The sequence below is a fragment of the Lipophrys pholis genome, assembly GCF_963383615.2.
Source record: "Lipophrys pholis genome assembly, chromosome: 7".
NCBI classification, from domain to species: domain Eukaryota; kingdom Metazoa; phylum Chordata; class Actinopteri; order Blenniiformes; family Blenniidae; genus Lipophrys; species Lipophrys pholis.
In genome coordinates, this window is record NC_137638.1 from 1,792,461 (window position 1) to 1,817,139 (window position 24,679).

Sequence of the window (24,679 nt, forward strand, 5' to 3'; positions counted from 1 at the left end):
AGCCTTAACCGTTATCGTCTGTTTTTCTTGACGTGCCCTTCATACGAGTCAAACAGGTCATTGGTACGTTCTCTCAGCGACTGTTAAGACTTGACAACAGCAGATAATGAAGCAATTTGGCAAGATTTCAGTTTCCTGGACTCGTCGCTGAAAGTCAAACCTTCTGATTGTGCTTTAGAAAATCGGCTTGATCAAAGTGGAATCACTCTCTTCTCAACCATTTGGCCGTTTTCCAGTCACAGGTAGGGGCTTTGACTTTACGCGTCTCTGTTTCACACTTGGATGATTGTCTTGATGCAGTAAAGTTTCTCATTACAGAGATTTCTGTGACGGTTCCGGTACAACCGACGCTTGTAATCTTTTAATCTGCTCAAGTTCTCATGAAGTAACCAGGAGAATTCGGGCGTTTCTCCTGTGGAAAAGAAAGAGCCCCTAGCGAGAGGAAAGATAACGCACGTACACGTTATTGTATTTCTTTAAATCATATTTTCATCACCCACGAACTCCGAGCTTGTGTTGTTGAACTATATATTTCTTAACTCCAGCCGGTGGTGGTTGGGTGTGGATCTGGCTTGTAAGCGTTTGCTCAGTGGCTCTCCGCTCCCGCCTCGGTGACCTCTAAGCCGGCCCCCGGGGTAAAAGTGAGCCGGCCCAGAGCCACATCCCGAACCCTGTGATTTCAGGCCGGCCGCTTCCCACAGCGCAGCCAGGATGAGTGGGCGACGTTCACAATGCGCCCGCTGACCCGACAGTGCAGCCCGCAGCCGTCGCCCTCTCATCTAATGACGGTGCTGGCAGATGATGACGAGGACCGCCGAGCGAGGGAAACAGTAATTACGGGTGTGGAGAGGTTGATGAGGTGATGCGCGGTTCTTTACCTGGCCTCTGCTCTGTTTTTTTCAGGGGGTCTATATAAAGTGATCCAGGACCAGAGGGGGACAGGACAGTCTCCGTCCTGCTTCAAGGAACAAAGTGCGAGGACGTAGAAGTTGAAGGAGCTGCCGATTCATAGAAGGTAGGGATGAAAACCACCTCCACCCCGACTGGGACACGGAGCAGCCTGGGGTTTGTTCAAACCTCCGATTAAACACTCGAGGGGCTTAACGGGGGAAAGAAGGAACCGTGAGTTTTGAACTTGGGATCGTCGTCGTTGTTTTCTGAAGGCCACACGGTCGTTCAGTGAGGTGAGCAAACGTCCTTTCATTGCCAGTCTGTGATAATGAAAATGCTCCTTTCAAGCTGTGGCTGCATCGGAGCCCATGAATGAAGGTCCAACTGAGAATAGTCACATGTTGACAGTAGGAATGAGGAAAAATGTAAATAATCCTTCTGACTGCTGTTGTTTTGATTCTCTCGTGTAGCAATGCTGTGCAAACATGCTCTGATGCATGTTTTTAGGCCTCAGTTCAGTTATTTTTTTTTTCTTTTCCAGTTTTACATGAATAAACAGTCAACGTGTGCTGGGCTCTGAGCTCTGTGTGTGAATCTGCTGGATTTACAGATTATTTCACCTTAATTCATGAGCTCAGTTAATGTTCGGTGGGAGAACACAGACATTCCACTGGACAGACGGCCAAGTGGGATTGTTTTTGACTGTCAAAAGTAAAAGTACCAAGTCCCAGGAGAACCTGGACTGGGAGTCAAGACACTCTGATTGTCCTGATTGTCCATCTACTGAGCATGTGCACTACAACTTTTTACTATGGCCATGGTGGGCCTGACCAGCAGCATCCCCTTCTGCTGTGTACTCTGGACGGAATCGGAGCCTTTTTCAAAAGTTCCACCTTGGGAGCCTTTTCCAAAAAGTTCCATTTTCAGTGTCTCCGAGCTCCGCTGGCGTGTCAATAGACACCCAGAGTGCAATGAAAGACGAGTCACATGGCAGAAGAAAAAGCTTGACCTGCAGCGTCACTGTCCAACATGTGGACATTTCATCAAAAGTCATAAACGGTCTCACGGTCTCTGGATTTCTGTTCCCTTCTATGTCCTGATCAGTGTTTGAATATGGCAGAGGAAGAGCAGCTCCATCCTTCCTTCGCTTTTCAACTTCTGTTTCATCCGAGTTGTTGGAGCACTCCCTTACTAATATTAGTCAAACTTACTTTGTCTTAACCGTTGCGGATGTTCGCACCGTGGCAGCTCGCCTACAGCCGAATCGACTCGCGACGGTTTGATAATGATTTGGAAATATTCCTAAAAGTATTTGTGTGTTTGCTTCACGGTGAGCACATTGTGTTGCACCACTTGAGATTTGTTTGTGACTTGTCTAATTCCACAGCAGACTGCCAGGCTATTTCACCACTTTTTATCTCGGCGGCTACAAATAGACCTTGGTCAACGTGTGTGTGTGTGTGTGTGTCTGTGTGTCTGTGTGTCTGTGTGTCTGTGTGTGTGTGTGTGTGCGTGCGTGCGTGCATGCTGATATGGCTTTGACCAGACACGTTGACATTTAATAGAGCCGCCTGCTTTGTTTTGATTTCAGCAGTAAAGGCTGCTTGTGTTTCTTCAGTCTTCCAGAGGTTATTTACAATCTGCACCGAGTTCTAATCACAGACGTGGAGGCTGAGCGCCACTTTAACAGCGATGTTTATTCTGTGTCTGTCTTGGTGCATACCAACTAATCCAGATTACGGTTGTGGTATCAATATTTGAGTATTTAATTTGATAGTCTCATAAATGTAGCTCCTCCTGTATTTTTCTTTTAACAAACAACTTAAAGTTTACCTGAACTCAAAAAAACTTGAAAACTTGTTCCATTTTGCAAACATGGATCGTTCCTATTAGTGAACAATTCAAAATGTCTTTACTCGATTCGATGTTCTAACCTATTTTATATCAGTATCGGCCATAAGCCAAAATCTCTCATTTAAAAAAAGACCGAGATGCAGAAATGTTTAACTCTTGTAGTTTGATAACTGCATTCAGGAAAAACCCTTACATCCTTCTATTTCTCATGTTTCTCTTCCATTATTCCAGTTTTATTTTACAGTTATAATATTTATATTATTTTTAGTTTTGAGTTCCACTTGTTTTGAATTCTCCCTTGAAAAATATTCCTTAACACGTAAAACTGTTTGGTGAAAACACTCCAATCACTACAACATAGCGATTAATTTACTCTGTGGTAAAAGTTTTATTTGGCATTGCTATGTTGATGTAGCTTCCCCGCCTCGCTGTGAAAACACTCCATTTTGATTCCTGGGTGAGGTCTTGGTCTTGGTGTTGGAACCTGTGTGGGTTTTCTCCAGGTTCTCCCATTAACTCCCACAGTGTTTAGATATGCTTATTACACCTAGTGGTTCGTTTACACGCCAAGAAATGCAGTAATAGTTGTGGCTGTTCCTGCTTGTTCGCCTGCTGCAGACAATATCCTGATGTTGCATAATACGGTTTGATGGCTGACACCTATTGTTTGAACATAATTACAAGAAAGGTTTATTTCTGTGCGTTTATGCCATCCCAGGCTCCCCCCGTGGTTATAGTTGCTGTGTCACTCCCAAACGTGTCCTGACACACCTTGGTCTCGCTCATGAAATATAAATGCGTTGGAAGATATCGCTTTACCTCTGGCTCCTCTCCGAAGTGGTGGAAGCTGAAGAGTCTGCCTTTAGGCGACTTCCCCTCAGCGTACCGAAACACCTGACATCCACACCAGTGACTTGCCTGAATGTTCCCTGTTAATCTTTATTAAACTATTGTGTGCGATTGTTTAACATAAATGAGATCCGACTACAAAAGACTATTAAGGAAGGGTTCTGGTACTCATGTGAGGCCATTATAACCACATTAAAATTAGACTATCTCCATGTTAGATAAGAAAGTCATTACCTGTTAAGAGTCTGATATTTGACTCTGTTGGTGATTGCGGAAGCACATAAGACACACATCAACATGCTGTACCTTATCTGCTCCGCATTACCATGCGAGGCCTGTTTGTTGAGTCTTTGTTGGGAACCAGCGGAGGAATTCCAAGTACAGCGGTTGCAAACTAAATATTTAAACTTTTTTTTTTTTTTTTTAACGGGCGACTCGACAGTTTTTGTTTAATGAACCGTGAGCATCTGTCAGTAAACGGAGAGTGTTGTTATCCAGCCCAGACTTCCCCCCTGTGTTTGCTCTGCAGCTCGGCAGTAAGGAGGCCAAGGTTCAGGGTTGTAAAAGCTCCCACAGGGATTGTGTAAGAGAGAGGTCATCAAATATGAGCGCTAAGGAGGCTTATGAACATTTCTTTGTGTTTTCTGCTCCTTGTTTTCCCACGTAGTTCTGCCGAGCTTCACACATCGGACCAAGTGAAGCAGGGAAGGTCAGAACAGAGGGTATTTGCAGGGTATAGCTGACCTATTGATTGTTCTTTTATGAGACCTGTGGACAGAGAAAGGAAGGGAAATACTGGATTAACAAGAGAGCATACTTTTTATTACCCATAAGAGACAAATTCTAACTAATGTGGTCAATAAATGCCTGATTTGTTGGATTGAATTGAACGTGGATGGATGGATGGATGGATGGATGGATGGATGGATGGATGGTGATCTGGATAGATGGAGGCATCATTGGGTGGATGACTGGACGTGTGGTTGGATGGACGATGGGTGGATGTGATTTGATTGAAGCAGCGGTCATTAGTTTGACGATTGTGCGGTTTGATGGTTTGAATGAATAATTGGAGAAATGAATGAGTGGTGGCATGGGTGAGCTCACTCCACCTCCAGAAGTGAACGTGCCCTCCCTAAAAGAAGTGGAGTATTCCCGTCTGTAGCATGTAGTGGACTCCATTTCCACAAGATGCCACTGAACGGGGAGCTTTTGGACATTGTGGAGACACTTTAAATTAAATTTTTAGAAGATTTTGAAATGAAATGACCTCAGGATAGTGATCCGTGTCATTATTTACATATTCATAAATTTGTGAAACTAAAGTCTGGTCTTTGGTGTTGCATAATTAACGCATTTCTCCCTTCGTGACATCAATCCTTCCAGTTTATGGTTGATCACACGTGCCGGTATCCATCTTCTAAATGTTCGTCCAGATATTTAGAGTCAGCGTTTTTCCTCAGCCATCAGCAATATATTCAATAATCATTTGTCCCCTTTTCAGCCATTCTTGTGCCGGAAGTCCACAAAAATAAAGTCTTCCTCTCCAAAAGGGACGTGACCTCTGTAAGTCTAAGGCACGATGACGCCCTCTCCAGAAGAGTTCAGTGACAGGACAGTTCCAAAAAACATAATAAATGATGTTCGTTTACATTTCCACAATGTCCCATCATAGTGGGATGTCTGAGACGGTGTTATAAAATACCTTGTCAGAGTTTTCCAGCTAAATTCTCCACGTTGGTGAGCTGGTACATTTCCATTGATGCTTCCATATTGTTGTCCATTCTTCCTCAGATATAATAGTCTCCACATCCTTCTCCCATTTTCTTTTGCGATACAGTGTTGAATGTGTTTTAAGATTTAATACATTTTATACATACCTGATATAATTTTCCTTGTGTTTGAGTCATATGCTTATTTAATCGTCTCTATTGAACGTGTGCCTGGCTGTGTGGTAGTTTTCACTTTTTCATTAATATGATGTCGCCTCTGAAGGTCTTGATTTTCTAATAGGAATGTCTCTTTCAGCAGGTCTGATTCCTGCTTTAAAGAGCAACCTTTCATAAAATGTTGGTGTTCCTGAATCTTTCTTGAATAGCTGACATATTTGTGTCTTTGCCCTGCGTGACCAAAGCTTTGTATTATCTGGACACGTGGCGTCCTCCTGATCGGGATGTTTTCAGCTGAGGGCACATGCTACTGAATCAATAAGGAAAAAACCAACACAGAATGCAGGACGTCTCTCTGCCTTGTTGGTGACCTGCATTTCATTTCTCTCTCTCTCTCTCTCTTCCACAGTCTGCTGCACCCTTCAAACCCCCTCTTCACTGCTCACTGACTCCACTTCAACTCCCAGGTAACCTGTGGGCAACGCTCGCCGCGCTCCAGAGCCTCCGAGCAGAATTGGGAGCTTCAGGCTTCAGCTTTCCCGGGAGGCTCCGTCAGGAAAGAAGGTGAGCGTTTCTCCTCGCCAGCCCAGAAATATGAAAGAGTGTATTTGTTTAGTGTGGCTTCGCCCGGCTGTGGAGCTGCAGGGAGGCCTGCAATGAATCACCGCTCTGCGTTCGGTGGCTTCGTGTGCAACAAGTGTTATGTCAGGGATGGAAAAAAAAGAGGAAGCACCGTGGGCCTGTTCAAATGCTTTCTAATGAAAACGCCTCACGGATTTACAATGTACTGCCATGCTTCCAGGAGTTTGCCAGAATCTTGCTAAGATACAGCCCTGTTGTTTTTCCAGATATAAATATAACCTCTTCCAAGCAACACCCAGTCGGAGAATATGAATAAACAAGTTCCTAACACACTTGTTGAACTTGATCGTTTAGATTCTGTTCACACAACTACTATTTCTAGTCGAAACGCAAAAGCCTTTGGTTGCGTTTTGAGGCTTCATTTACTCGACACAGTGCTCTGAGCTACTGAAAATGCAACTTTTTGAGAATGCTGGGGTTCCCTCGCCATGAGACTTTCTGGAAATGCCCGAGGCCCAGTTCCTTGTTGACGGCGGAAACGCTGTTCACCACTGCTGCGGTAATTTGTTCTTCTGCACATGCGTGACTAGATGAACCATAACACCTCCTGGTGTGTGCCTGTATGTGTTTGGAGACCGACGCTGTATTTACAGTCACATTATAGGCTTGTTTCCTCTGAATAATCCCCAAAATGTTTAATCCAAAGGTTAGGTTCAGAAGTGGGGAAGTAGTAGTTCCGGTTAAAGTTGCGAGTCTCTTGAAATTGAATGTCGGCTGATGTCCGTTATGGTGACATGTGAGCCAGCGAGTGGATTACCGAGGAGTCCCCGGTTGCTCCTGCTGTCGCCGTCAGTCACTGTGTAGTCTGATGCTGTAATTGTGTGTAATCGCTGGCTGTGTTTGTCCCGCCGGTTTTCTGTTTCTTCTCTATGCATTGTGCCACAGTGGCCCTTTGTGTCGACTCGTGTGCACGCCGTGCTTCATTGGCACTTCCTTAGTACTGCCCCCCACCCCCACCCCACACACACACACACCCCCACCCCACACACACACACACACACACACACACCTCGACACACATGGGTTTCCATGTGTGTCGATGCCTGATGCCTGGAAATGGAATTCCAGGCATCAGGATTCACTTTAATCAGCAGTTACTCAGGATGTCGGCAAGTATTAAAACATCTTGGTGTCGAGCATAATTATTTCCATACTCCTTGGCATGTAGATTAGACTCCTTTTTTGTAGTAATCACTATCCTATAAAGATCCCCTCAGATTGGACTGCTTTCTATTCGCTTATTCAATTCAATTCAATTCAATTCAATTCAATTCAATTTTATTTGTAAAGCGCTAAATCACATCAACAAACATCTCAAAGCCTCTTACAATGATAGAGAACAACAGAACCCAACTAAATTATTATTAAGCTTATGTGTGTGTGACGTTGACGTAGTCCACATATGTTGCAAAAGAAAACAACCCCGCATTCAGGAAATATTTAGTCTAAAAAATATCTAAATATAATATAACCTTCAGGTTTCAGGGCAGAGAGGATGTCTGTAGTGAAGAGAAACAGTGTGATGGTAGTATGATGTTATGAACATAGTACGAGACAGACGGTCGACCATGTTTCCGATCATCTCAGTAAGAAGTTTAGAAACACCAATTCGCCTCACGAGCACGATTCTAAAGCAGGTGTGTCAAACACAAGCCTCGTAGAGCAGGTTATTTGACATTTCACTGTATCTTGCACCAGAATGTTTAATTAAAATTGACGTTGTTGTAATTGTATGAATTTTTGGTATTAATTGTTTGGTTTTGTGAAAATATCCACATTTCCATCATGCATACTCTGCACTGTCTACAATATAAAACAACTTAAAAGTTTACATTTGAAGGCTATTATGGCACTAGTTTACCACTCAATATGACATTAAACTATTTGGCCCCTGAATTAAAATATTACACTCCCCTCATCTAGACTGTGGGAGGAAAACCTGGTAGAAAACCAAGCACACACAAGAAACTCTACTTTTTTTTTTTTTTTTTGGTTCAAATGGAATCAGCATAGGGGATTCTTACACTAATTTAAAACTTCTATTGTTACTATGAGACTATAGTACCTCCATCATCGTTTCTCTGAACGATGATTCTTGGTTCACTTATTCCATATTTGATTCTTTTCTTTATGGAGTTTTGTGTTTTCATATAGACAGTTTACTTCTCTTTCTCCACCCACAGATCCACTTCACCGATCCACACAAGAAGCCATGCTCATCTGGCTCCGTCACGACGGCGCTGCATCAACAGTCACCCACCTGCGCTCTCGGCACACGCTGGCCCTGGCCCTGGTTCTGCTGCTCTCGGCCCCGGGCCGAGTCGCCGGGCAGGGGGCAAGCCGGACCCCGTCGCCCACTCAAGTGCTTGAAGACTTGCTGGCTCGCTACGGGGAGAACAGCACCATCTCTGTGCCTCAGCTGCGCTCTCTCCTAGCAGTCCTCAGCCAGGGTCAGGGCGAAGGCGACAGCAATGGCAGCAACATGGCAGAGACGTCCACGACCGCGGCGCCTCCCAAAGTCAACCGATCGCAGGTGCAGAAACGTTTTGTGTCTTGTCAAGTTAGAATTTCTACCAAAAGCCGCCACTTCTGGAAATCACACTTGCATCACTGTGTCTTGGTTGACTTTCAAAGAAAACTAAAAAAAGAAGAAGTTTTTCTATGAAAGGTACATTATATTACTAAAAGTATTTGCTCAGCTATCCAAATCATTGAATTCAGGTGTTCTAATCACTTCCATGGCCACAGGTCCGACGTCACAAATGGCGTCTCAAACTGAAATGATTTTGACCGGCATTTAATCCAGAAAGGGAGTGAATAGATCAGACCGCCATTTTGGTAGTTCACCTTATAATAGTGAACAGTTTGTAACGTGTATTTTAAAAAGTAGTTTTTGCTTCTACGTTTGAGAAACGTTTCACGTTTACATGGCAATGATGTCCGTTTCCCTGGAAATGGCAGAAACACTGAAAACGCTTAGTAAGCATCTTTGGCCACCAGTTGGTTATGTTGGTTGTTTTTGTAAAGAACCACACACATGCATTAGAGAACAATGGGTTCTGAACATTAACACTGGGAGAACACAGACATTCGAGTGAACAGACCACAAAGTTGCATTGTTATTACGGTGACTGTCAAAATAAAAGTACCAAGTCCCAGGAGAATATGGACTGGGAGTCATGACAACACGGCGTCTCCACCTTGGGAGCCATTTCCAAAAAGTCCCATTTTAAATGGCTCCCACCACCGTTGCCATGAAAACGGACAAAATCACATTGCAGATATGAATCCTGCAATATTTACAAGTTAGGGCACGCAGGTAGAACATGCAAACTCCAGAGATATCCCGGCTTAACCGAGGCTTCTCCCTCTGATGTTTCCGTTTCCAGTGCTTGCCTGCCGACACGCTGGCGATCTACAGCATGAGCGAGCAGTCGCGGCTTGACGGCCGCGGCCTGCAGGAGCTGTGTCCCACCATGCTGCAGCAGCTGGACGCCGGAAACTGCAGAGCTCGGAAAGAAGACGGCGAGACCAATGACACCTCGCCCCGGCCAACAGACGCCGAAGGTCAGTTCAACAAAGGCTTAACATATATTAGAATGTTCAATTTCTGTGTTGCCTGTGTCGGATAGAAAAGTGACCCACGGCTCACTTTTCTATTATAGAATTCTCTCCCCGCCCTTTGGAAAAGTGACTCACACTCATTAAGTCATGGAAAAGTGACTGATGTCTCAACACTTTAAATACATATGAAGAAAATAGATGATTTAACATTATAATAAGCTTGGGTCAATATTCTACTGCATGGAAAAGTGACCTATATAATATACTGTATGTATGAAATAATAAATGCATAAAAATAATACAAATGTACCTTTCACATGTGTAATATAATATACCTTTAGCATCGTTTAATCTTGAAATAAATTTTAGGAATTCATTTTTTTTTAAAGTTTATATTTCTATTTTGTATACACGGACTTGTAAACTTCATTTCTGTGCACGTGATAAGATTCAGTGGTGCCTTATTTTGAAATTGTGGAAAGATCAAATAACACAAAAACAATGGCTTATGACATGAAACGGGTAATATTTATATTAAATATCCACATTAGAACAGTCTTATTAGCAAGAGGTACAGTTTCATATTAGGAGTCACAATTCTATGGAGCCGGTCGTTTTTCCGCACAGGAGAAGTGACCCGGGGGTCAGAATTCTATCTGACAACTGTCTAGATATCATGAATGTTAAGGAGCATCTTTGAAGCTTTTCTGGGATTCTGCCGTATGTGCAGATTGTGATTGGATTTGTGGAGTTGGATCCATCTCCGTCACGTGGTCTGCTGGCCTCTCCTCTTCTAAACTCTTTCCATGGTTGGACGAAGGGGTCAAGTCTTATCGTCTTGCCGCAATGGTTAAAGCTCAACTGTGTTTCAAAATCCAGGCGAAGTGCCACTGCCAAGTCTCACGCTTCTGCAGGAAGATCACATGCTGCATGCACTTTATCACACAATATGTAGTAAATTCTAGATAGTTGGCTTTCTAATGAGCTGTTAAAAAAATCCATCGACACAAACGAGCTCCATCAGAGGTTTTGATTTGTGTCTCGGTCTATTGTACATTTGCTGTAAACGGCGTCTGTGTGCCCTTCAACTAGAAGTATGTTTTGGTCAATAATTTTATGTCCTCTTTCGTCTTTCACGATCCTACAGTCCATGTGGCCGGTCTTTCATTTAACCTCGGCTCCAAATGTGTGTGTTGTTGCGCAGAGACAGTGCTAACTATCCCAGCGTCCCCAAAGGAGATAAAGAGCGAAAATAAACACAAGCGGTTCGCCAAGGCTCGGATTGCGTTTCCGAGATTGGCTGTAGAATCGAAGATCCTGCTTGAGTCAGCACATTGAGTTGTTAGCACAGATCCCATCCAGGTAAAGACACCACAGAAAGGAAAGCTCTTGTTTTCTTAACTGCTGACTCATGGTAACTCCATCCAGATACGCTGAGTGTGCACTTTGTGCAGGACGTTCTTCGAGTGTCCTGGAAGCCCTTTGGACTCATTTAAGCCCCGTTCACACGACAAGTGTGAGCGCAGTGTTTTTGCATTTTAGAAAAGTTTCACGTTTACAGGCCAACGTTATTACGATGACTGTCAAAATAAAACTACCGAGTCCCAGGAGATTACGGACTGGGAGTCATGACACTCTGGAAGAAGCATCGTTCTGATTGGCTCTACTGAGCATGTGCGTAACTACTAGTTAGTAATTTCATGGTGCGCATGCATAGTAGCAGCGAACGTTTCGCGAAAGTGTCGTTTTTGCCCGTTTACACGGTGACAGTGAGAGCATTTTTGAAATGTTGCACCTTGGGAGACTTTTTCAAAAAGTTGTGATTGCACGTGGTCCGATCAGCGTTGTTGTGTAAACAGACACCCAAAACGCAACGAAGGTTTTGCATTTTCACTTGCCATTGTGTGTATTTGTACCCTCAGTCAGAAGTTCCAATATGAAGTTTAACAAACCGTTGCTGAAGTGTTTTTTTGTAAATAACCAACTTTTACTTGTTCGACCTTAATCTGTTTAACGGACCAACACAACTAAAGTAGATGACTAAATGGTGCAAACTCCTGTAGTTAATTTGCTCCCAACACTGATTTGTAGCCTTGAATTGCATGAAAATGTTTTTGTTTTGTTTTTTTCCCCTTTTTTGTTGTTGATGATATTTTTCTCTCGCAGGTTTTCCCAGAATTCATTTAAACCTAAACTTCTGCTGAAAGTGTTAATGTTGCATGCCGATGCGAGCGCCTCAACACTCATGGATTCATTACTGTCACTCCCAACTTCAGTGTGGGGTTTCTCCCTGGCGAGCGTGACAGTGATCAATGCCTTCTCCCTGACCGGGGTCTTCATCGTTCCCCTGATGAAGACGCGCTACATGAAACACGTGCTCAGCTTTTTCATCGCTCTGGCCATTGGCACGCTGTACTCCACCGCTATCCTGCAGCTCCTGCCAGAGGTTTGCCTTCCTGCCATGTGTCCATCTTGTCATCTCCTGCACATCCCACAAAGCTTTCAGGGCACGGCGGGTCTAGAACTTAGAACCTTTGACCAAGCGCACCTTTGACCAAGCGCTCCTTCATCTTTTCCTCACAGCTCTTGTTTCCAGTTTCACTCTGGGTTTTCCTGGGCTCTAATAAACGTTGCACAAGGCTTTTGGGGTTTTTGTTGTTGTTTTTTTTTTTTTTTTTCCCTCGGCTCGCTATGCAATTGCCAATCATCTCTGTGTGTGTGTGTGTGTGTGTGTGTGTGTGTGTGTGTGTGTGTGTGTGTGTGTGTGTGTGTGTGTGTGTGTGTGTGTGTGTGTGTGTGTGTGTGTGTGTGTGTGTGTGTGTGTGTGTGTGTGTGTGTGTGTGTGTGTGTGTGTGTGTGTGTGTGTGTGTGTGTGTGTGTGTGTGTGTGTGTGTGTGTGTGTGTGTGTGTGTGTGTGTGTGTGTGTGTGTGTGTGTGTGTGTGTGTGTGTGTGTGTGTGTGTGTGTGTGTGTGTGTGTGTGTGTGTGTGCGTGTGCGCCACATGTGTTGGATACGAGGTTTAATCCAGAACTGTGTCGTCTCCGATCTCTTTTCCGCTGCAGCATGTAGAGCAGCTACAGAAGTCATGCAAACTCACAAAACAGAGTTTTTTTGGTTAATCAGCTATAGTACAGAAACGTAAAAGTACAATGCAATTTGAAGATGTCCTTGAGTATATTGATAGAGTACAAGGTCTCAAAAGACAGCCAATAAACGTACAAAAACTCAACAGTCAAAGGCAATGACGGCTGTTTTTAAAGTCCTGAAGCTGTCGTGGAACGTTTAGGAAAGACTGGCTGGTTGAACGTCTCAGAGCTCGTGAGGATAATTAGTAACGGAGCAGTAGCATTAGTATGAAGAGGATTCCAGGGTCAGTACTTTTTGAAGGTGTCGTAGCAGTTAGACAGTAACGGCGTCCTGGAAGCGAGAGGATTGTAGTATATAAAGAATCATCAAACGAAGCGCTCTTGTGAACATCCTCTTGTCCCAGTTCTGACTTTTATTGGGTGTTTTTATTCACAGTTTAGAAGGACAATCGTCCTCCTATAAGAGTCTGTTGAACTAGAAGTGTCCCTGTGTTGGGTCCATGTTTTCACCGGCAGGACTTCCTGTTTCCCGTGTGATGGTCTGTGTCGACACTGAGGCTACGACCGTGCACCTGGATGCACTGAAAGTGTGTGTGTGTCTGTGTGTCTGTGTGTTTGTTGACATGTGGGAAATTTCAGCCTAATTACTTCCTGTCTCTGATCAAAGTACTGCATGGTTTGAAGCCCGCTGGAAAGCCCGTCTAATGAGAACCTTCAAACACAACCTGAGGTGGTGTCACTTGTCTGAAACGGTTCCCGGTGAATAATGAGCCTCTTGTCCTTCCAAAGACTCTTCGCTGTCTGTGCACAGTTTGATTTTTAATCTGTCCTTTTCTTCCTCTCCAGGGTGTTAAATGGACGGTGTTATTTGTGCCCCCCCCCCCCCCCCCCCCCCCGGGTAATTAATCTGATCTGATCATCTCTGAACTAACTACTACCTCTCTCACCTCCCCTCCCCTTGATTTCCTCTCTGTGCGATCAGTGTGGGGTTATGGGATCCTGTGTGTGACTCTCATCTCTCTGTGCTCGCTGGTCGGGGCGAGCGTCGTGCCCTTCATGAAGAAAACCTTTTACAAGCGGCTGCTGCTCTACTTCATAGCCCTGGCCATTGGCACGCTCTACTCCAACGCCCTGTTTCAGCTCATCCCGGAGGTAGTGTCAACACTGCTGCCGCTCGCTAGAAGTCACACGAGTGTGCCTCGGCACAGCTTTTAGAAAGAGCAGTGGCATATGCTGCGATCAGATTACTCAGTAGGATGAGTATGTTCATGTGGAATCGGCAGGGTTGTTTTATAGCTATGTTGGGGCCCGGATTGGAATCCAAAGGGATTACAATCACATATGTCTAATTCAAACACATATATCATCAAAATTAGTTGAAAGAAGTCAAATTTAAGTAATCGTACTACTTTGTTCCACTTCCAATAGTCACATTACATCATTATCCTGACTATTACTTACCTAATGTAATTGTTAAGCACTTGTTTGTCTCGTCTTTACTTTAGTTTGCTGATTATTTTCCATTTAAACATTTTTACTTTGTGACTTAGGTTCATTAGAAAAGATCAAACGTTCATCAACTGCTTGCTAATCAAATCAACCCCCCCCCCAACCAAAAACTTCATGTATGTATATATATATATATATATATATATATATATATGTAGGTATGTATATATAAAGATGTTTGTTATTCACTTTCCTATATGTGTGGTCAATAAAATAAATATAAAAGCCCCAAACAACAATACAAATAGAAAACGAACAAATGGAAAAATTGCAACACGCATACGAAACTTTAAAAAAAAAAAAAACAGAAGTTGTATTGCAGTTACAAAAGAAAAAGCCATAAGACCATTTTAAAAACCCTGAACTCCAATATAGAAGACACAAAAGACACAAGTGTAAAACAAAACGCAAATGGAAAAATTGCAACTGAACTACATTAACCTGCAACAGGAATCCAAATGCAGAAAGATCCACTCCGTCTACCAGAACAACCTGTTTCCCAGTAATTTGCAAAGTGGCTGATAAAGTTTGAAGGAGATCTAAATCATGTGGCTTTTGTGATGAATCCGTCATTTTAGCTAAAAAGAAATGCCAAAGTTCCTACAGCCGTCACATTCAGACTCTCCAGAGCTGCTTGAATCGTTTCACTCCTAATAACACTGAACCTTCACAATAAAGGTGGTCGCCAGCTGACAGCCTCTCTCTCCTCCATCGCAGGCGTTTGGCTTTGACCCCATGGTGGATTTCTACGTGTCCAAGTCGACTGTCGTGTTCGGAGGATTCTACCTCTTCTTCTTCACTGAGAAGGTGCTGAAAGTGCTTCTCAAGCAGAAAAACCCGGTAAGTTCCTGTCGATCCCGATGCTGAACTGTCTGAGACGTGAAGTTACGAGGCCGGCGGCAGGAAAACCTCTAATCCGACGAAGCTCCTGGTTCAACACGGGATGTTTCCCCAGGCTGAAGAGAGTTCTGATTTGTTTTGAACCTGTTTTCCCTCCGAGAGGCCCTGATGACAGGATGTTTCCAGAGGAGAGCGGAACAGGAGGACGTGGAGTCGGTTTTAATTTGTGCATTAAGAAAAACACTGAAGGCATTTGTGAAACGGCTGCGATGTTACAATAAATAAACAAAAAGTCTATATATTGAGAAATAAATGCAATTTTTTTAATGATTAAATTAAGATTTATTACCACATTGAACAAACTAAAGTCCCAAACTTTGGTACCACTGAGTCCTGGTATCGGTTCCAAAGTGAAAGGTTCCCAGCCCTACTTACTAATACCTGTTATTTGCAGTAAGTTGTAGCTCTGCGTGTTCAGAGAGCTTCGTCTGAAGCAGGAGGCGCCGGCGGTGAATCGGTGTGACGCAGAACCTCCTGCTTTGTCTGCGCTGTAGTAAAGTGGACAAAAAATGGGACACTTGTCTCACGTGGCCTCCGCAGTGGAATTCGTCCTTGATCTGTGCTGCAGGGTTCTCAAAGCAGCATTCCTCGTGGTCAGCTGGAAGTTCCCGCCTGCCGTCCTCCAACTTCGTAGCTTGAAGGGAGAGTCGTTCAGAAGTCAAGTGTACCGGGCCGTCACTCCAGGGCCTACTTTTCTTCACCTGCTCAGTCGAGGAACAAATCCAGGCGTGGTTAAATATTTTAACTAGTAGTTTGGCAGCCAGACGTGAATAAGACAACATCCGAAATCACAAATCTTCTTTCTTTCACCTCCCTGACAACTCCAAACCAAAGTTTCGTTTTTTCACGTGTAAACAGACCTTCAGTCTCCTTTTTTCTCTCCATTTCTACCTCATTCTATTTCTCCTGCTCTTTCTCTCTATCAATCCATTTCTCTTTTTCAGTCTTGATCTGTCTCTGTCTTTAACTTCTTGCTTTTTGCGTCTCTATATCTCTGTCTGCGTATCTGAAGTCAAAGAAAGGTTAATAATCCACACATAAATGATAGTAATTTAAATTTGAAGCCAAACTTCTCTGGATCGGAAAACGCAACAACTTCCAAACTGGTTTTCATATATTCAGATACTCGTCTGAGTGCATTTCTGCAGTCGTCAGCGCGTTGTGACGTGAGAAGCGGATTTTCATTAGTGTTTGTTTTAGAAATGCACGGCGAGTTGTTCCAGCACAGCCTGTTGGTGATTCACACCCAGTCTGACAGCCGTACCTCCCCGTTCTGCTCGCCTCGGGACATGAGCAGCTTTCAGGCGTCACTTTTATACATGCACGGCATGTTTTACCAGTGGAGTTTGCTTTTGGAAGTCCAACACCGCCTTGATATCACAGGCTGTACATGTCATTCACAGAAACAGGAGTTGGGGATTGTGAGGGGCTCGGCCCAGTGCTGCTGCTCCCCCTTGTGGTTGCTCTGATTCAGGCCACGAGGTTCAAGCAGGACTAATCAGCAGCTCACCTGTTGATCCAATTACCGACGCTCTTTAACCCACATTGGCTCCCACGTCACTGTTTTCTCACCTTCCACCGTAAAGACAACACACTAAGGCCTCGTTCACACTGCAGGGAAATGCGAGCCAATTCAGATTTTTTATTTTTTTTATTTTTTTGCTCCGTGACTCGTATCGACTCGTTTCCATCTTAAAGCTCCAATTCCATTTTTTTTTTTTTTTAACACCAGACCCAGACCTCCATCATATGTGGAACCAATTCAGATAGTATTCTACGAGTGACGGAGGAAGCGGCTCCGCCACAATAAAAGCTGTGCTCTCTTTTTTCTTCTTTCCTCCTCATGTTGTCTAGATTTTGTCGCTCGTTTTTAACAACCACTTGAAAATGGATCTACACGCTGACCTGTGTTTCCAGATTTGAATTGTCTGTTCAATTATATCTGTCTGGCTGCTTTTGGCTTTAGGCTTTTAATCTATTCATACACGACCAATCTGACACAAACCAAAGCGACTGTTCATGCCAGGATGAAAATGTAAACCCTGGTGAGTTGGACATTTATCCGTTTTTATTTCATTGATCACTTTGTTCCCTTTTTGCCTCAGAACCACGGCCACAGCCACTTCCCCCACACCGATCGTTACTCGACGGCCGACGGGGACGCCGAGGAGGGCGAGAAGGAGAAGCTGCAGCAGAACGGAGAGGCGAGCAGCCTGGCTCTGGGCAAGGTGGACGCAGGAGAGGGCGAGCTCATGCTCAGCCCCGCACAGACGCCACAGGTAGGATTCAGCCCCGTCATCGGAGGAGGGAACCAGCGGTGACGATGTCGGTGGATAAAATGCAAGAAGAAAACAAAGTGATTCGTTGGGTAATTGTTAGGGATGCACCGACGCCACATGCAAAAATAAAACGGTGGTATCGGCGCATCCCTACTAATCAGAAATAAACCTTGAGATTAAACATCTTTTTCAGGAGTGTCCTGGCCAAGACAAGCAGCAGTACATTAAGGCTCCGTAAAAAAAACAGGCACATAAAACAAATAAAACAAGGAAAATAGTAATACATTAAAAAAAAAAAAAAAAATGCAAATTTGCTGGTGGGGGGGAAATAAATATATATATACACACACATATATATATATATATATGTGTGTGTATATGTTGCCCACTAATTAAAAATGATTGATTCAGAAAACTAACTGAACTAATTTGATGCTAGCGTGACTCATGACACCATCTTGTGGTAGAAAGTGGTTTTACAAGACAAAACCTGCAGGAGCTTTTCCATTAGTCTGTGATTGATACGACACCAGAGTCTTGTTTCTCCACATTTTGTTGACTTTTAAAAGTATTATTCATATAATTTTCCTTAAATAATAGATATGGTACATTTTGAAAAGTCTCCTCCCGGGTTCAGTTTGTCTCCTGATTGGCTGCTGAATTTCCGTGTGTCTTTCCCTCCAGGATTCCCAGAGTCCCGACAGCGGCGGCGGCGGCTGCTATTGGCTGAAGGGGACGACCTACTCCGACATCGGCACGCTGGCCTGGATGATCACGCTGAGCGACGGCCTGCACAACTTCATCGACGGCCTGGCGATCGGCGCCTCCTTCACCGCCTCCGTCTTTCAGGGCATCAGCACCTCCGTGGCCATCCTGTGCGAGGAGTTCCCCCATGAGCTGGGTGAGTCGGGTCGGGTCGGGGTCGGAGTCGTTCTGCCAGACATGCTGACGTTCACTCAACCGTGTGACTGCCATCCCTCCAGGAGACTTTGTGATCCTGCTGAACGCCGGCATGAGCATCCAGCAGGCGCTCTTCTTCAACTTCCTGTCCGCCTGCTGCTGCTACCTGGGCATGGGCTTCGGCATCCTGGCCGGCAACAGCTTCTCCCCCAACTGGATCTTCGCCCTGGCGGGAGGAATGTTCCTCTACATCGCTCTGGCAGACATGGTCAGTGTGTGCACTCCTTTTTTTATTCCCTTTTTGGGCATTTCATGTTTCTCTTTAGCGTGACCACTGCTTATCAAATGAAAATGCTTAAACTTTATACATTTTAATTAGCAGCTACATTTAAGGCAGAAATTGCTTATAGTCCTTAAATCAGGGGGGTCACACACAGAAAGTCCAATTTCATGAGTGGACCAGACCAGTGACATAGATAACGTTAAAATATAAACTTTAAAGATTTTTGTGTTGTGGTGCGGAGTACGTGATGGAATGTTGATTTTTCTCAACACAAAGTCAATTTTAATGAAAACTTCTGGTGCAAAATGTCCAGAAAACTTCTCCTGTAGAAGAGAAACACTTTATTAATCCCAAAGAAATTCTTTGTCCTCGCGTGTACTCTCAGCTACAACAAAGAAAAACAGTAGAGTTTAGGTTTAAAGGTTATTATGACACTCGGTTGGTAGGCTGGTAAGGTTGCAGGTTCAATTCTCCGTCTCCCACTTGGTGGTTTTTTTTGTTAAAATTAAGGCAAGAACAAATTAAAAAAAGTAGATACGTTTCTATAAGAGGGGTTAGTTTTTGGAACAACGTGGACAATAACTTAAAAGAAAAATCGGATACACTTAAAACATTTAAAAGGCGGTTTAAGCTCGGCACTTTTAAAAGATATGGAGGTCAGGAAGGACGAGATTAAGAGTGACGGTGTTCCCTTAGAGGACAGTTTCTGTTTGGTTTCCCAGGAAAGGCAAAGAAAAGACAAGTTATTGTTGTTTTTGTTTCTGTTACACCAGTTGCAGAAACTTTATGTATAGTATGTATATTATGTATAGTATGTATATTGTGTACAGGGTTCGCCAAAATGACAACTTCAGCCTGAAACCTTCGGTCTTCTTTTTTTTTTTCTTTTTTCTTTGTTCTTTGTATTTGGTTGACCGAATAAACTACTACTACTACTACTGCTATTACTATTACTACAACATGTCGATGTGTGTCACTGAGCAATACACAGTACATCCACTGGCTGCAGTTCAGGGTTCAGAGTACATTCTAATGCCAGCCGTCTCCACTGGTGTGGGAATGAGATTAAAGCAGTTTTGGGCTCGAGCGACAGAATAAAAAGTGAAATCCTGAAGTTTTACCCGCCCGGCTCCCATTTGGCCTCTCAGCTGAGATGGGCTGGACGCCTCTGGTATGGAGGAGAGACGCCCTCTGGTGGTTTTCCGAGGCTCTGCGTCCAGTCCGTCCATCGTGTCTTCTGATTAATGTCCTGCCCAAATCATTCAAACATCTCCTGTCCGCCTTTCCTCAGTTTCCCGAGATGAACGAGGTGAGTCGTGAGGAAGAAGACGCCGGCGGCAGCAGTTTCCTCCTCACCTTCGCCATCCAGAACGCCGGGCTGCTGACGGGTTTCTCCATCATGCTCCTCCTCACCACGTACTCCGGGCAGATCCGGCTGGGCTAGCGGCGGCCCCGTCTGACCCGGCGCCGGCTCGGCCCCCCTACGGAGACGCCGGACGCTTCTTGTGCTGTCAAAACGGATTCAGAGTCTGTGTTTTCATCTCCGGTGTTTTGTTTTGTGTGGGGGGGGGGGGGGCGTGCGGCGGGTACGCACACTCCTCTGAGCAGCCGCTCCCTCGCCGTTCAGACATGCAGTAGGTCTGAGGCGGCGGCGGCCTTCTTTCCTCAACGTCTCCGTCACCGAAAACATCTGGGGAAGAGTCGATGTCCTGAGACCTGAGCCGGTCGTCCTCCAGGAAGCAGGCGGACCCTCACTGATGTGCTTCATAGTTTATAGAACTAATGGACCCGCGGGGACGTTTCTCAATCGGGACGCTTTAACAACCTTCAGGGAGTCTTTCTTTTTCATTGTGTGACATGAGACGTCTTCATGGTCCAAAAGAGTGAGACGCACATCTGCTCAGTTAAGTTCTACCAAAACCAAACCTGCTGGCTTTTCTCTCCTGCTCGGGGGGGTTTGGTCGTCTGCCGTCGCTTCAAGCTTCAAACCTTCATTCATCCTTTTTTCACCACAAAAGAAAGATTCAGCTGTAATTCTGCCCGTTGCTTCAATGAAGCCAAATTCTATTTAAATCTCTTAGTACTTTCGTTTTTTTTTTTTTTTTTTGACCAATTCATCTTTTTCTTGATCCTCTAGCGACGCCATATTTTGTCCCGCTGCTTACAGATTTAATGTAAACTCTTAAACTAAGTAAATATTGTGACATAGATTAATTAAATGCAGCCTTGCATACGTTTGAGACTTAAAAGAAAAGAAACCTACACCCCTGAAATCAGTGGCATCAGACACGTTGTGGTGGCGTGGCCACCAGCAACCCAGTTTTCATCTTGAGGGTTAAAAAGTGTCATAATAACCTTTAAATTTAAACTTTAAAGTTTCTCGTGGTTGCAGAGCGTACGTGATGAAGATTTCAATGTCACAAAAACGACAGAGAATGACGACAATCTCAACATAAAGTCGATTTTATTGAAACCTTCTGGTGCGAAATGTCCTGGAGCTGTTGCATTCTGGGAGTTTTTACAAACTGTGTCTTTCCTGGCAGCGTCACCGATACGTCGGCTCTGGTCTCGGTGACATTAGTCCTATAAAACATGAAGCATATCTATGGAGAGACTCGACCTCCAGTGACGATGACGGTTCCTCCCATCAGGCGCCGCCGTTTCTTCCCTCGCTAGCGTCATCGTGGATTTTTCAAAAAGCTCTTTTTTTTTTTTTTGTTTCGTCTGTCCACAAAACATTTTCCCAGACGTGGTGCGGTTTGTCCAGGTCCTCTCTCTCTCACAAAGCTCTGTCCTGTTTCTGTCTTTTCATTATTCCACCTGACGTAACCTGAGGGCTGCTAACGGAGAGCAGGACCGTTCGTCTCTGATCCTCTGAAAAGCACCATCAGGTTCTTCCCTCAGTCTTTCTCCTCCTTTTCCCCGTTCTCTCATTCCATACCAAAAAGACACGTTCCTGGACCTGTACTGGAATCGCTGTCCTCGGCGACCCGACGTCCACCCGGATGTTTTTGTCTTGATTTTTATAATGTTCCGATTGTTTATTCCACACGAGAGCGAGACGACGCTTGAAGACCAAAACCTGGACGGTTATGGAGATGGTAGAAGGGCTTACGTGTCGTCCTCTTCCTCGGTGCCGACTCCTCTTCGTCACGAGTGCAAATCCCCTCAAAGCGGCAGAGTTTGGCTTTAGTTTGCCCCCCCCGGTGCCCGTCACTAACGTAGCGTGGAGTCCTCGTCGCCTTTCTTGCACTCAAAAGTGCAAATCTGTGGTCTTCACACATCCCATACACTATACATATAAATATAAATATATATGTATATATATAGTTTATTTTTTTTCCAGAATTCTCTACAGTTTAATCGTAGTTTTAAACAGAGTACTATAAGCTGGATCGTATAAAGTTGCACTTTTGCCTCCTCATCTATGACCTTAAACCTGCTTTATTTATCCGTAGAGGACAGATGAGGTTCTAATCTGGACGTTGGACTAAAGTCTGGACACTTCGGTTCATCTGTGTTGGTTATGGGATTGCTCTCCACCACGCCAGCTGCTTTTTTTTAAGTATTTTTTTTTTTAATATTTGAAAAGAAGTTTTAGTACCAGACTTTTCTAACGAAGAGTGAAGTTTATCACAAATGTCACGGTTTTGATTGCGTTGCAGTTTTCGCCTAAGGATCAACAACGGTGCTCGAAGCCACTGAAAACGCCTCCCAGGGTGGAACTTTTTGAAAACGGGCGTGTTTGGAATTACGGAAATATTCATTCTAGTCTAATTATGTTTTTTCCGCTTGCATGGATGCAGAATCGTCAACACAGCGATGTTGTAATAATGATGTAGTTGGTATATCGGGCCACAAGGTGGCGGTGCTGGTTGTTTTTTGTAATGAAAGCACACACACACACACACGCACGCGCAGCAGAGAACAATGAGCTCTAAACATTAACAATGGGAGAACGCGGACATTCTGGTGGACCGACCACCAAGTTGGATTATTACGGTGACTGTCAAAATAAAAGCACCAAGTCCCAGGAGAATACGGACTGGGAGTCGTGACACCTCGGAGGAAACTGTTTTCAAGGTCTCTACTGAGCATGTGCAGAACTAGTTTTCAGTGGCTCTGAGCAGCGCCGCCGTGTGAACTGACCTTTGTTTTGTTTTTTTTTCACCTGTAACCGTTGCCGTGGAAACGGGCCCTCGTGTTACTGTAGGTAAGGTTCAACGGTTTGCTGCTTTTCAACAAGACGCACAACGAGCGGACGGTTTAGTTTAGTTTTCTTTATTTCTTTTTGACTCGTAGAGCGAAGCTGTCCAGACCTCCTCTGTCACAAGCGTAAACATATCTGTTCTAACGTGCAGTGAAACGTGTGTGTAGATTATCGTTTACTGGAAATACAAACTGGAACCGGTTGTTCCGTCTGCTATTCCTGGAGAAAGCAAGCCATCGACGTGTGGGATTATTTATTGCTCTCGAAGCCATAAGATATTTATTTTATTGCTTTGCAGCCAGTAGAACGAGTTCCGTTAAGCTTTACACCACAAGCCATGACGTCGGACAGGGTTTGTCTTTTTATTTTTTGTTATCTTAGTATTTGGAATAAATGGGAGAGATGATGAGATATTTAGAGGATTGCGCTTTTCTCATTAGTTTTGATATATTTTTCACATTTTTGTGTAATCGGACCATTTGTGCTTTTATTTTCTTCTATCCATCCTGTTGCATTTCAAATGTGTACAACTTCCTGTTCCACGCTTTACTTCACCTCCCTGCTACAAACAGTCAGCGAAGGGTTTCTGTTCTTTCTTACGTCGTTTCGTAGGCAAATGATTTTATTCCAAACAAAGAAAGAAAAAAAAAGGTTTTAAGAAGTTGTTTGTATTGAGAACCGCGTCGACCCACTTCGACATTTCAGGTTCTGTGAAGAGACGAAGATCGACCGACGGGCCAATCGAGGACTTTCTGGAGATTTCTGATGCTCTCTCTCTCTCTCTCTCTCGCTCTCTCGCTCTCTCTCTCTCTCTCTCTCGCTCTCTCCCTCTCCTGCATAACTAATGGGATTCCTCTTTAGCCTTCTGTGTGTGTGTGTGTGTGTGTGTGTCTCATCAAAAAATGTTTTTATAAACATGTTTTTTCCAAGAAACTTGTGTGTGAGTGTCGTTGATTTGTACATCTAAACCGAGGGTTTCAAATAGAGGCTCCAGTCTGAACAAACAAATTGTGAACGATTCATAAAAAGACTCTTATTTGTTATTTGTTAAGACGTGGACCCGACACCGACACCGGCGCTGAGCGATCACTGATGCTACCATGAAAACCAGCGACCTCGTGGCTATCGGGCCTCAAAGCCATGATGTCGGAGAGTTTCTAAAAACACCCAGAATGCAACAGCTGTCAGTCTTTTTATTTACACTTTTCACTATTTTGCACCAGAAGGTGTCGCTACATTTGGATTTATGTTGAGATTTGAGTCATTTTATGTAAATAGACGTTTTCGTCACGGACCGTCGGCACCACAACGAAGTGGAAGTTTAAATCTACAGGTCCTGATGTATTTTACTGGTCCAGCTCATGAACTCAGACCAGGTCTGTGTCGGTTTCTCTTCTAGTTTCTTCTCTTCTTCTGCCAGTTGGACATTCTGACAGTCTTTCCTTTTCTATCCTGTCATTTTACCTTTTCTCCCTCATGGTTTTGTTTTTTTATGTAGATTTTTTCTTTTTCACTTTCATTGTCTTCTGTTCCTTCTTTCTCTGATCCTTTTCTGTGATTTCACTTTCTTCTTGTTCTCATTCTTTTTTCATCATTTCCCTCATTATTTTTTGTTTTTCTGATTCTCTTTCTTTTTTCCTTCCTTCCTGTTCTCTTCCTCTCTGTACTTCCCTTTTTCCTTCCTTTGTTTCTTACTTTCTGTTCTTCCTTCCTTCCCTCCCTCCATTCTTTTTCCTTTCTATCCCTCCTTCTCATTCTTCTTCCCTTATCTTCTGTCCTTCCTTTCTTTTTTGTTTGTTTTTTCCTTTCTGTTCTTCCTTCCC

At 44.0% G+C, this 24,679-nt stretch overlaps 1 protein-coding gene across 1 annotated transcript; it reads left to right on the forward strand.

Moving 5' to 3' along the window:
* The first annotated feature begins 925 nt into the window (after positions 1-925).
* Positions 926-20,683, forward strand: slc39a14 (solute carrier family 39 member 14). Its single transcript, XM_080467611.1, has 10 exons — positions 926-1,015; positions 5,893-6,047; positions 8,309-8,658; positions 9,515-9,692; positions 13,758-13,927; positions 15,002-15,124; positions 17,290-17,463; positions 18,148-18,364; positions 18,447-18,631; positions 19,938-20,683. The coding sequence occupies exons 3-10, from the start codon at positions 8,338-8,340 to the stop codon at positions 20,088-20,090; spliced, it is 1,521 nt and encodes a 506-aa protein (XP_080323737.1). The 5' UTR covers positions 926-1,015; positions 5,893-6,047; positions 8,309-8,337; the 3' UTR covers positions 20,091-20,683.
* Positions 20,684-24,679: the final 3,996 nt, after the last annotated feature.

What these genes read in the sequence shown, in the direction of transcription:
- slc39a14 (XM_080467611.1), top strand. Translation starts at nt 8,338, where the DNA reads ATGCTCATCTGGCTCCGTCACGACGGCGCTGCATCAACAGTCACCCAC. An exon ending in TTCTCAAGCAGAAAAACCCG is followed by an intron (nt 15,125 to 17,289) that starts GTAAGTTCCTGT and finishes TTTTTGCCTCAG; the next exon opens with AACCACGGCCACAGCCACTT. An exon ending in GGAGTTCCCCCATGAGCTGG is followed by an intron (nt 18,365 to 18,446) that starts GTGAGTCGGGTC and finishes CCATCCCTCCAG; the next exon opens with GAGACTTTGTGATCCTGCTG.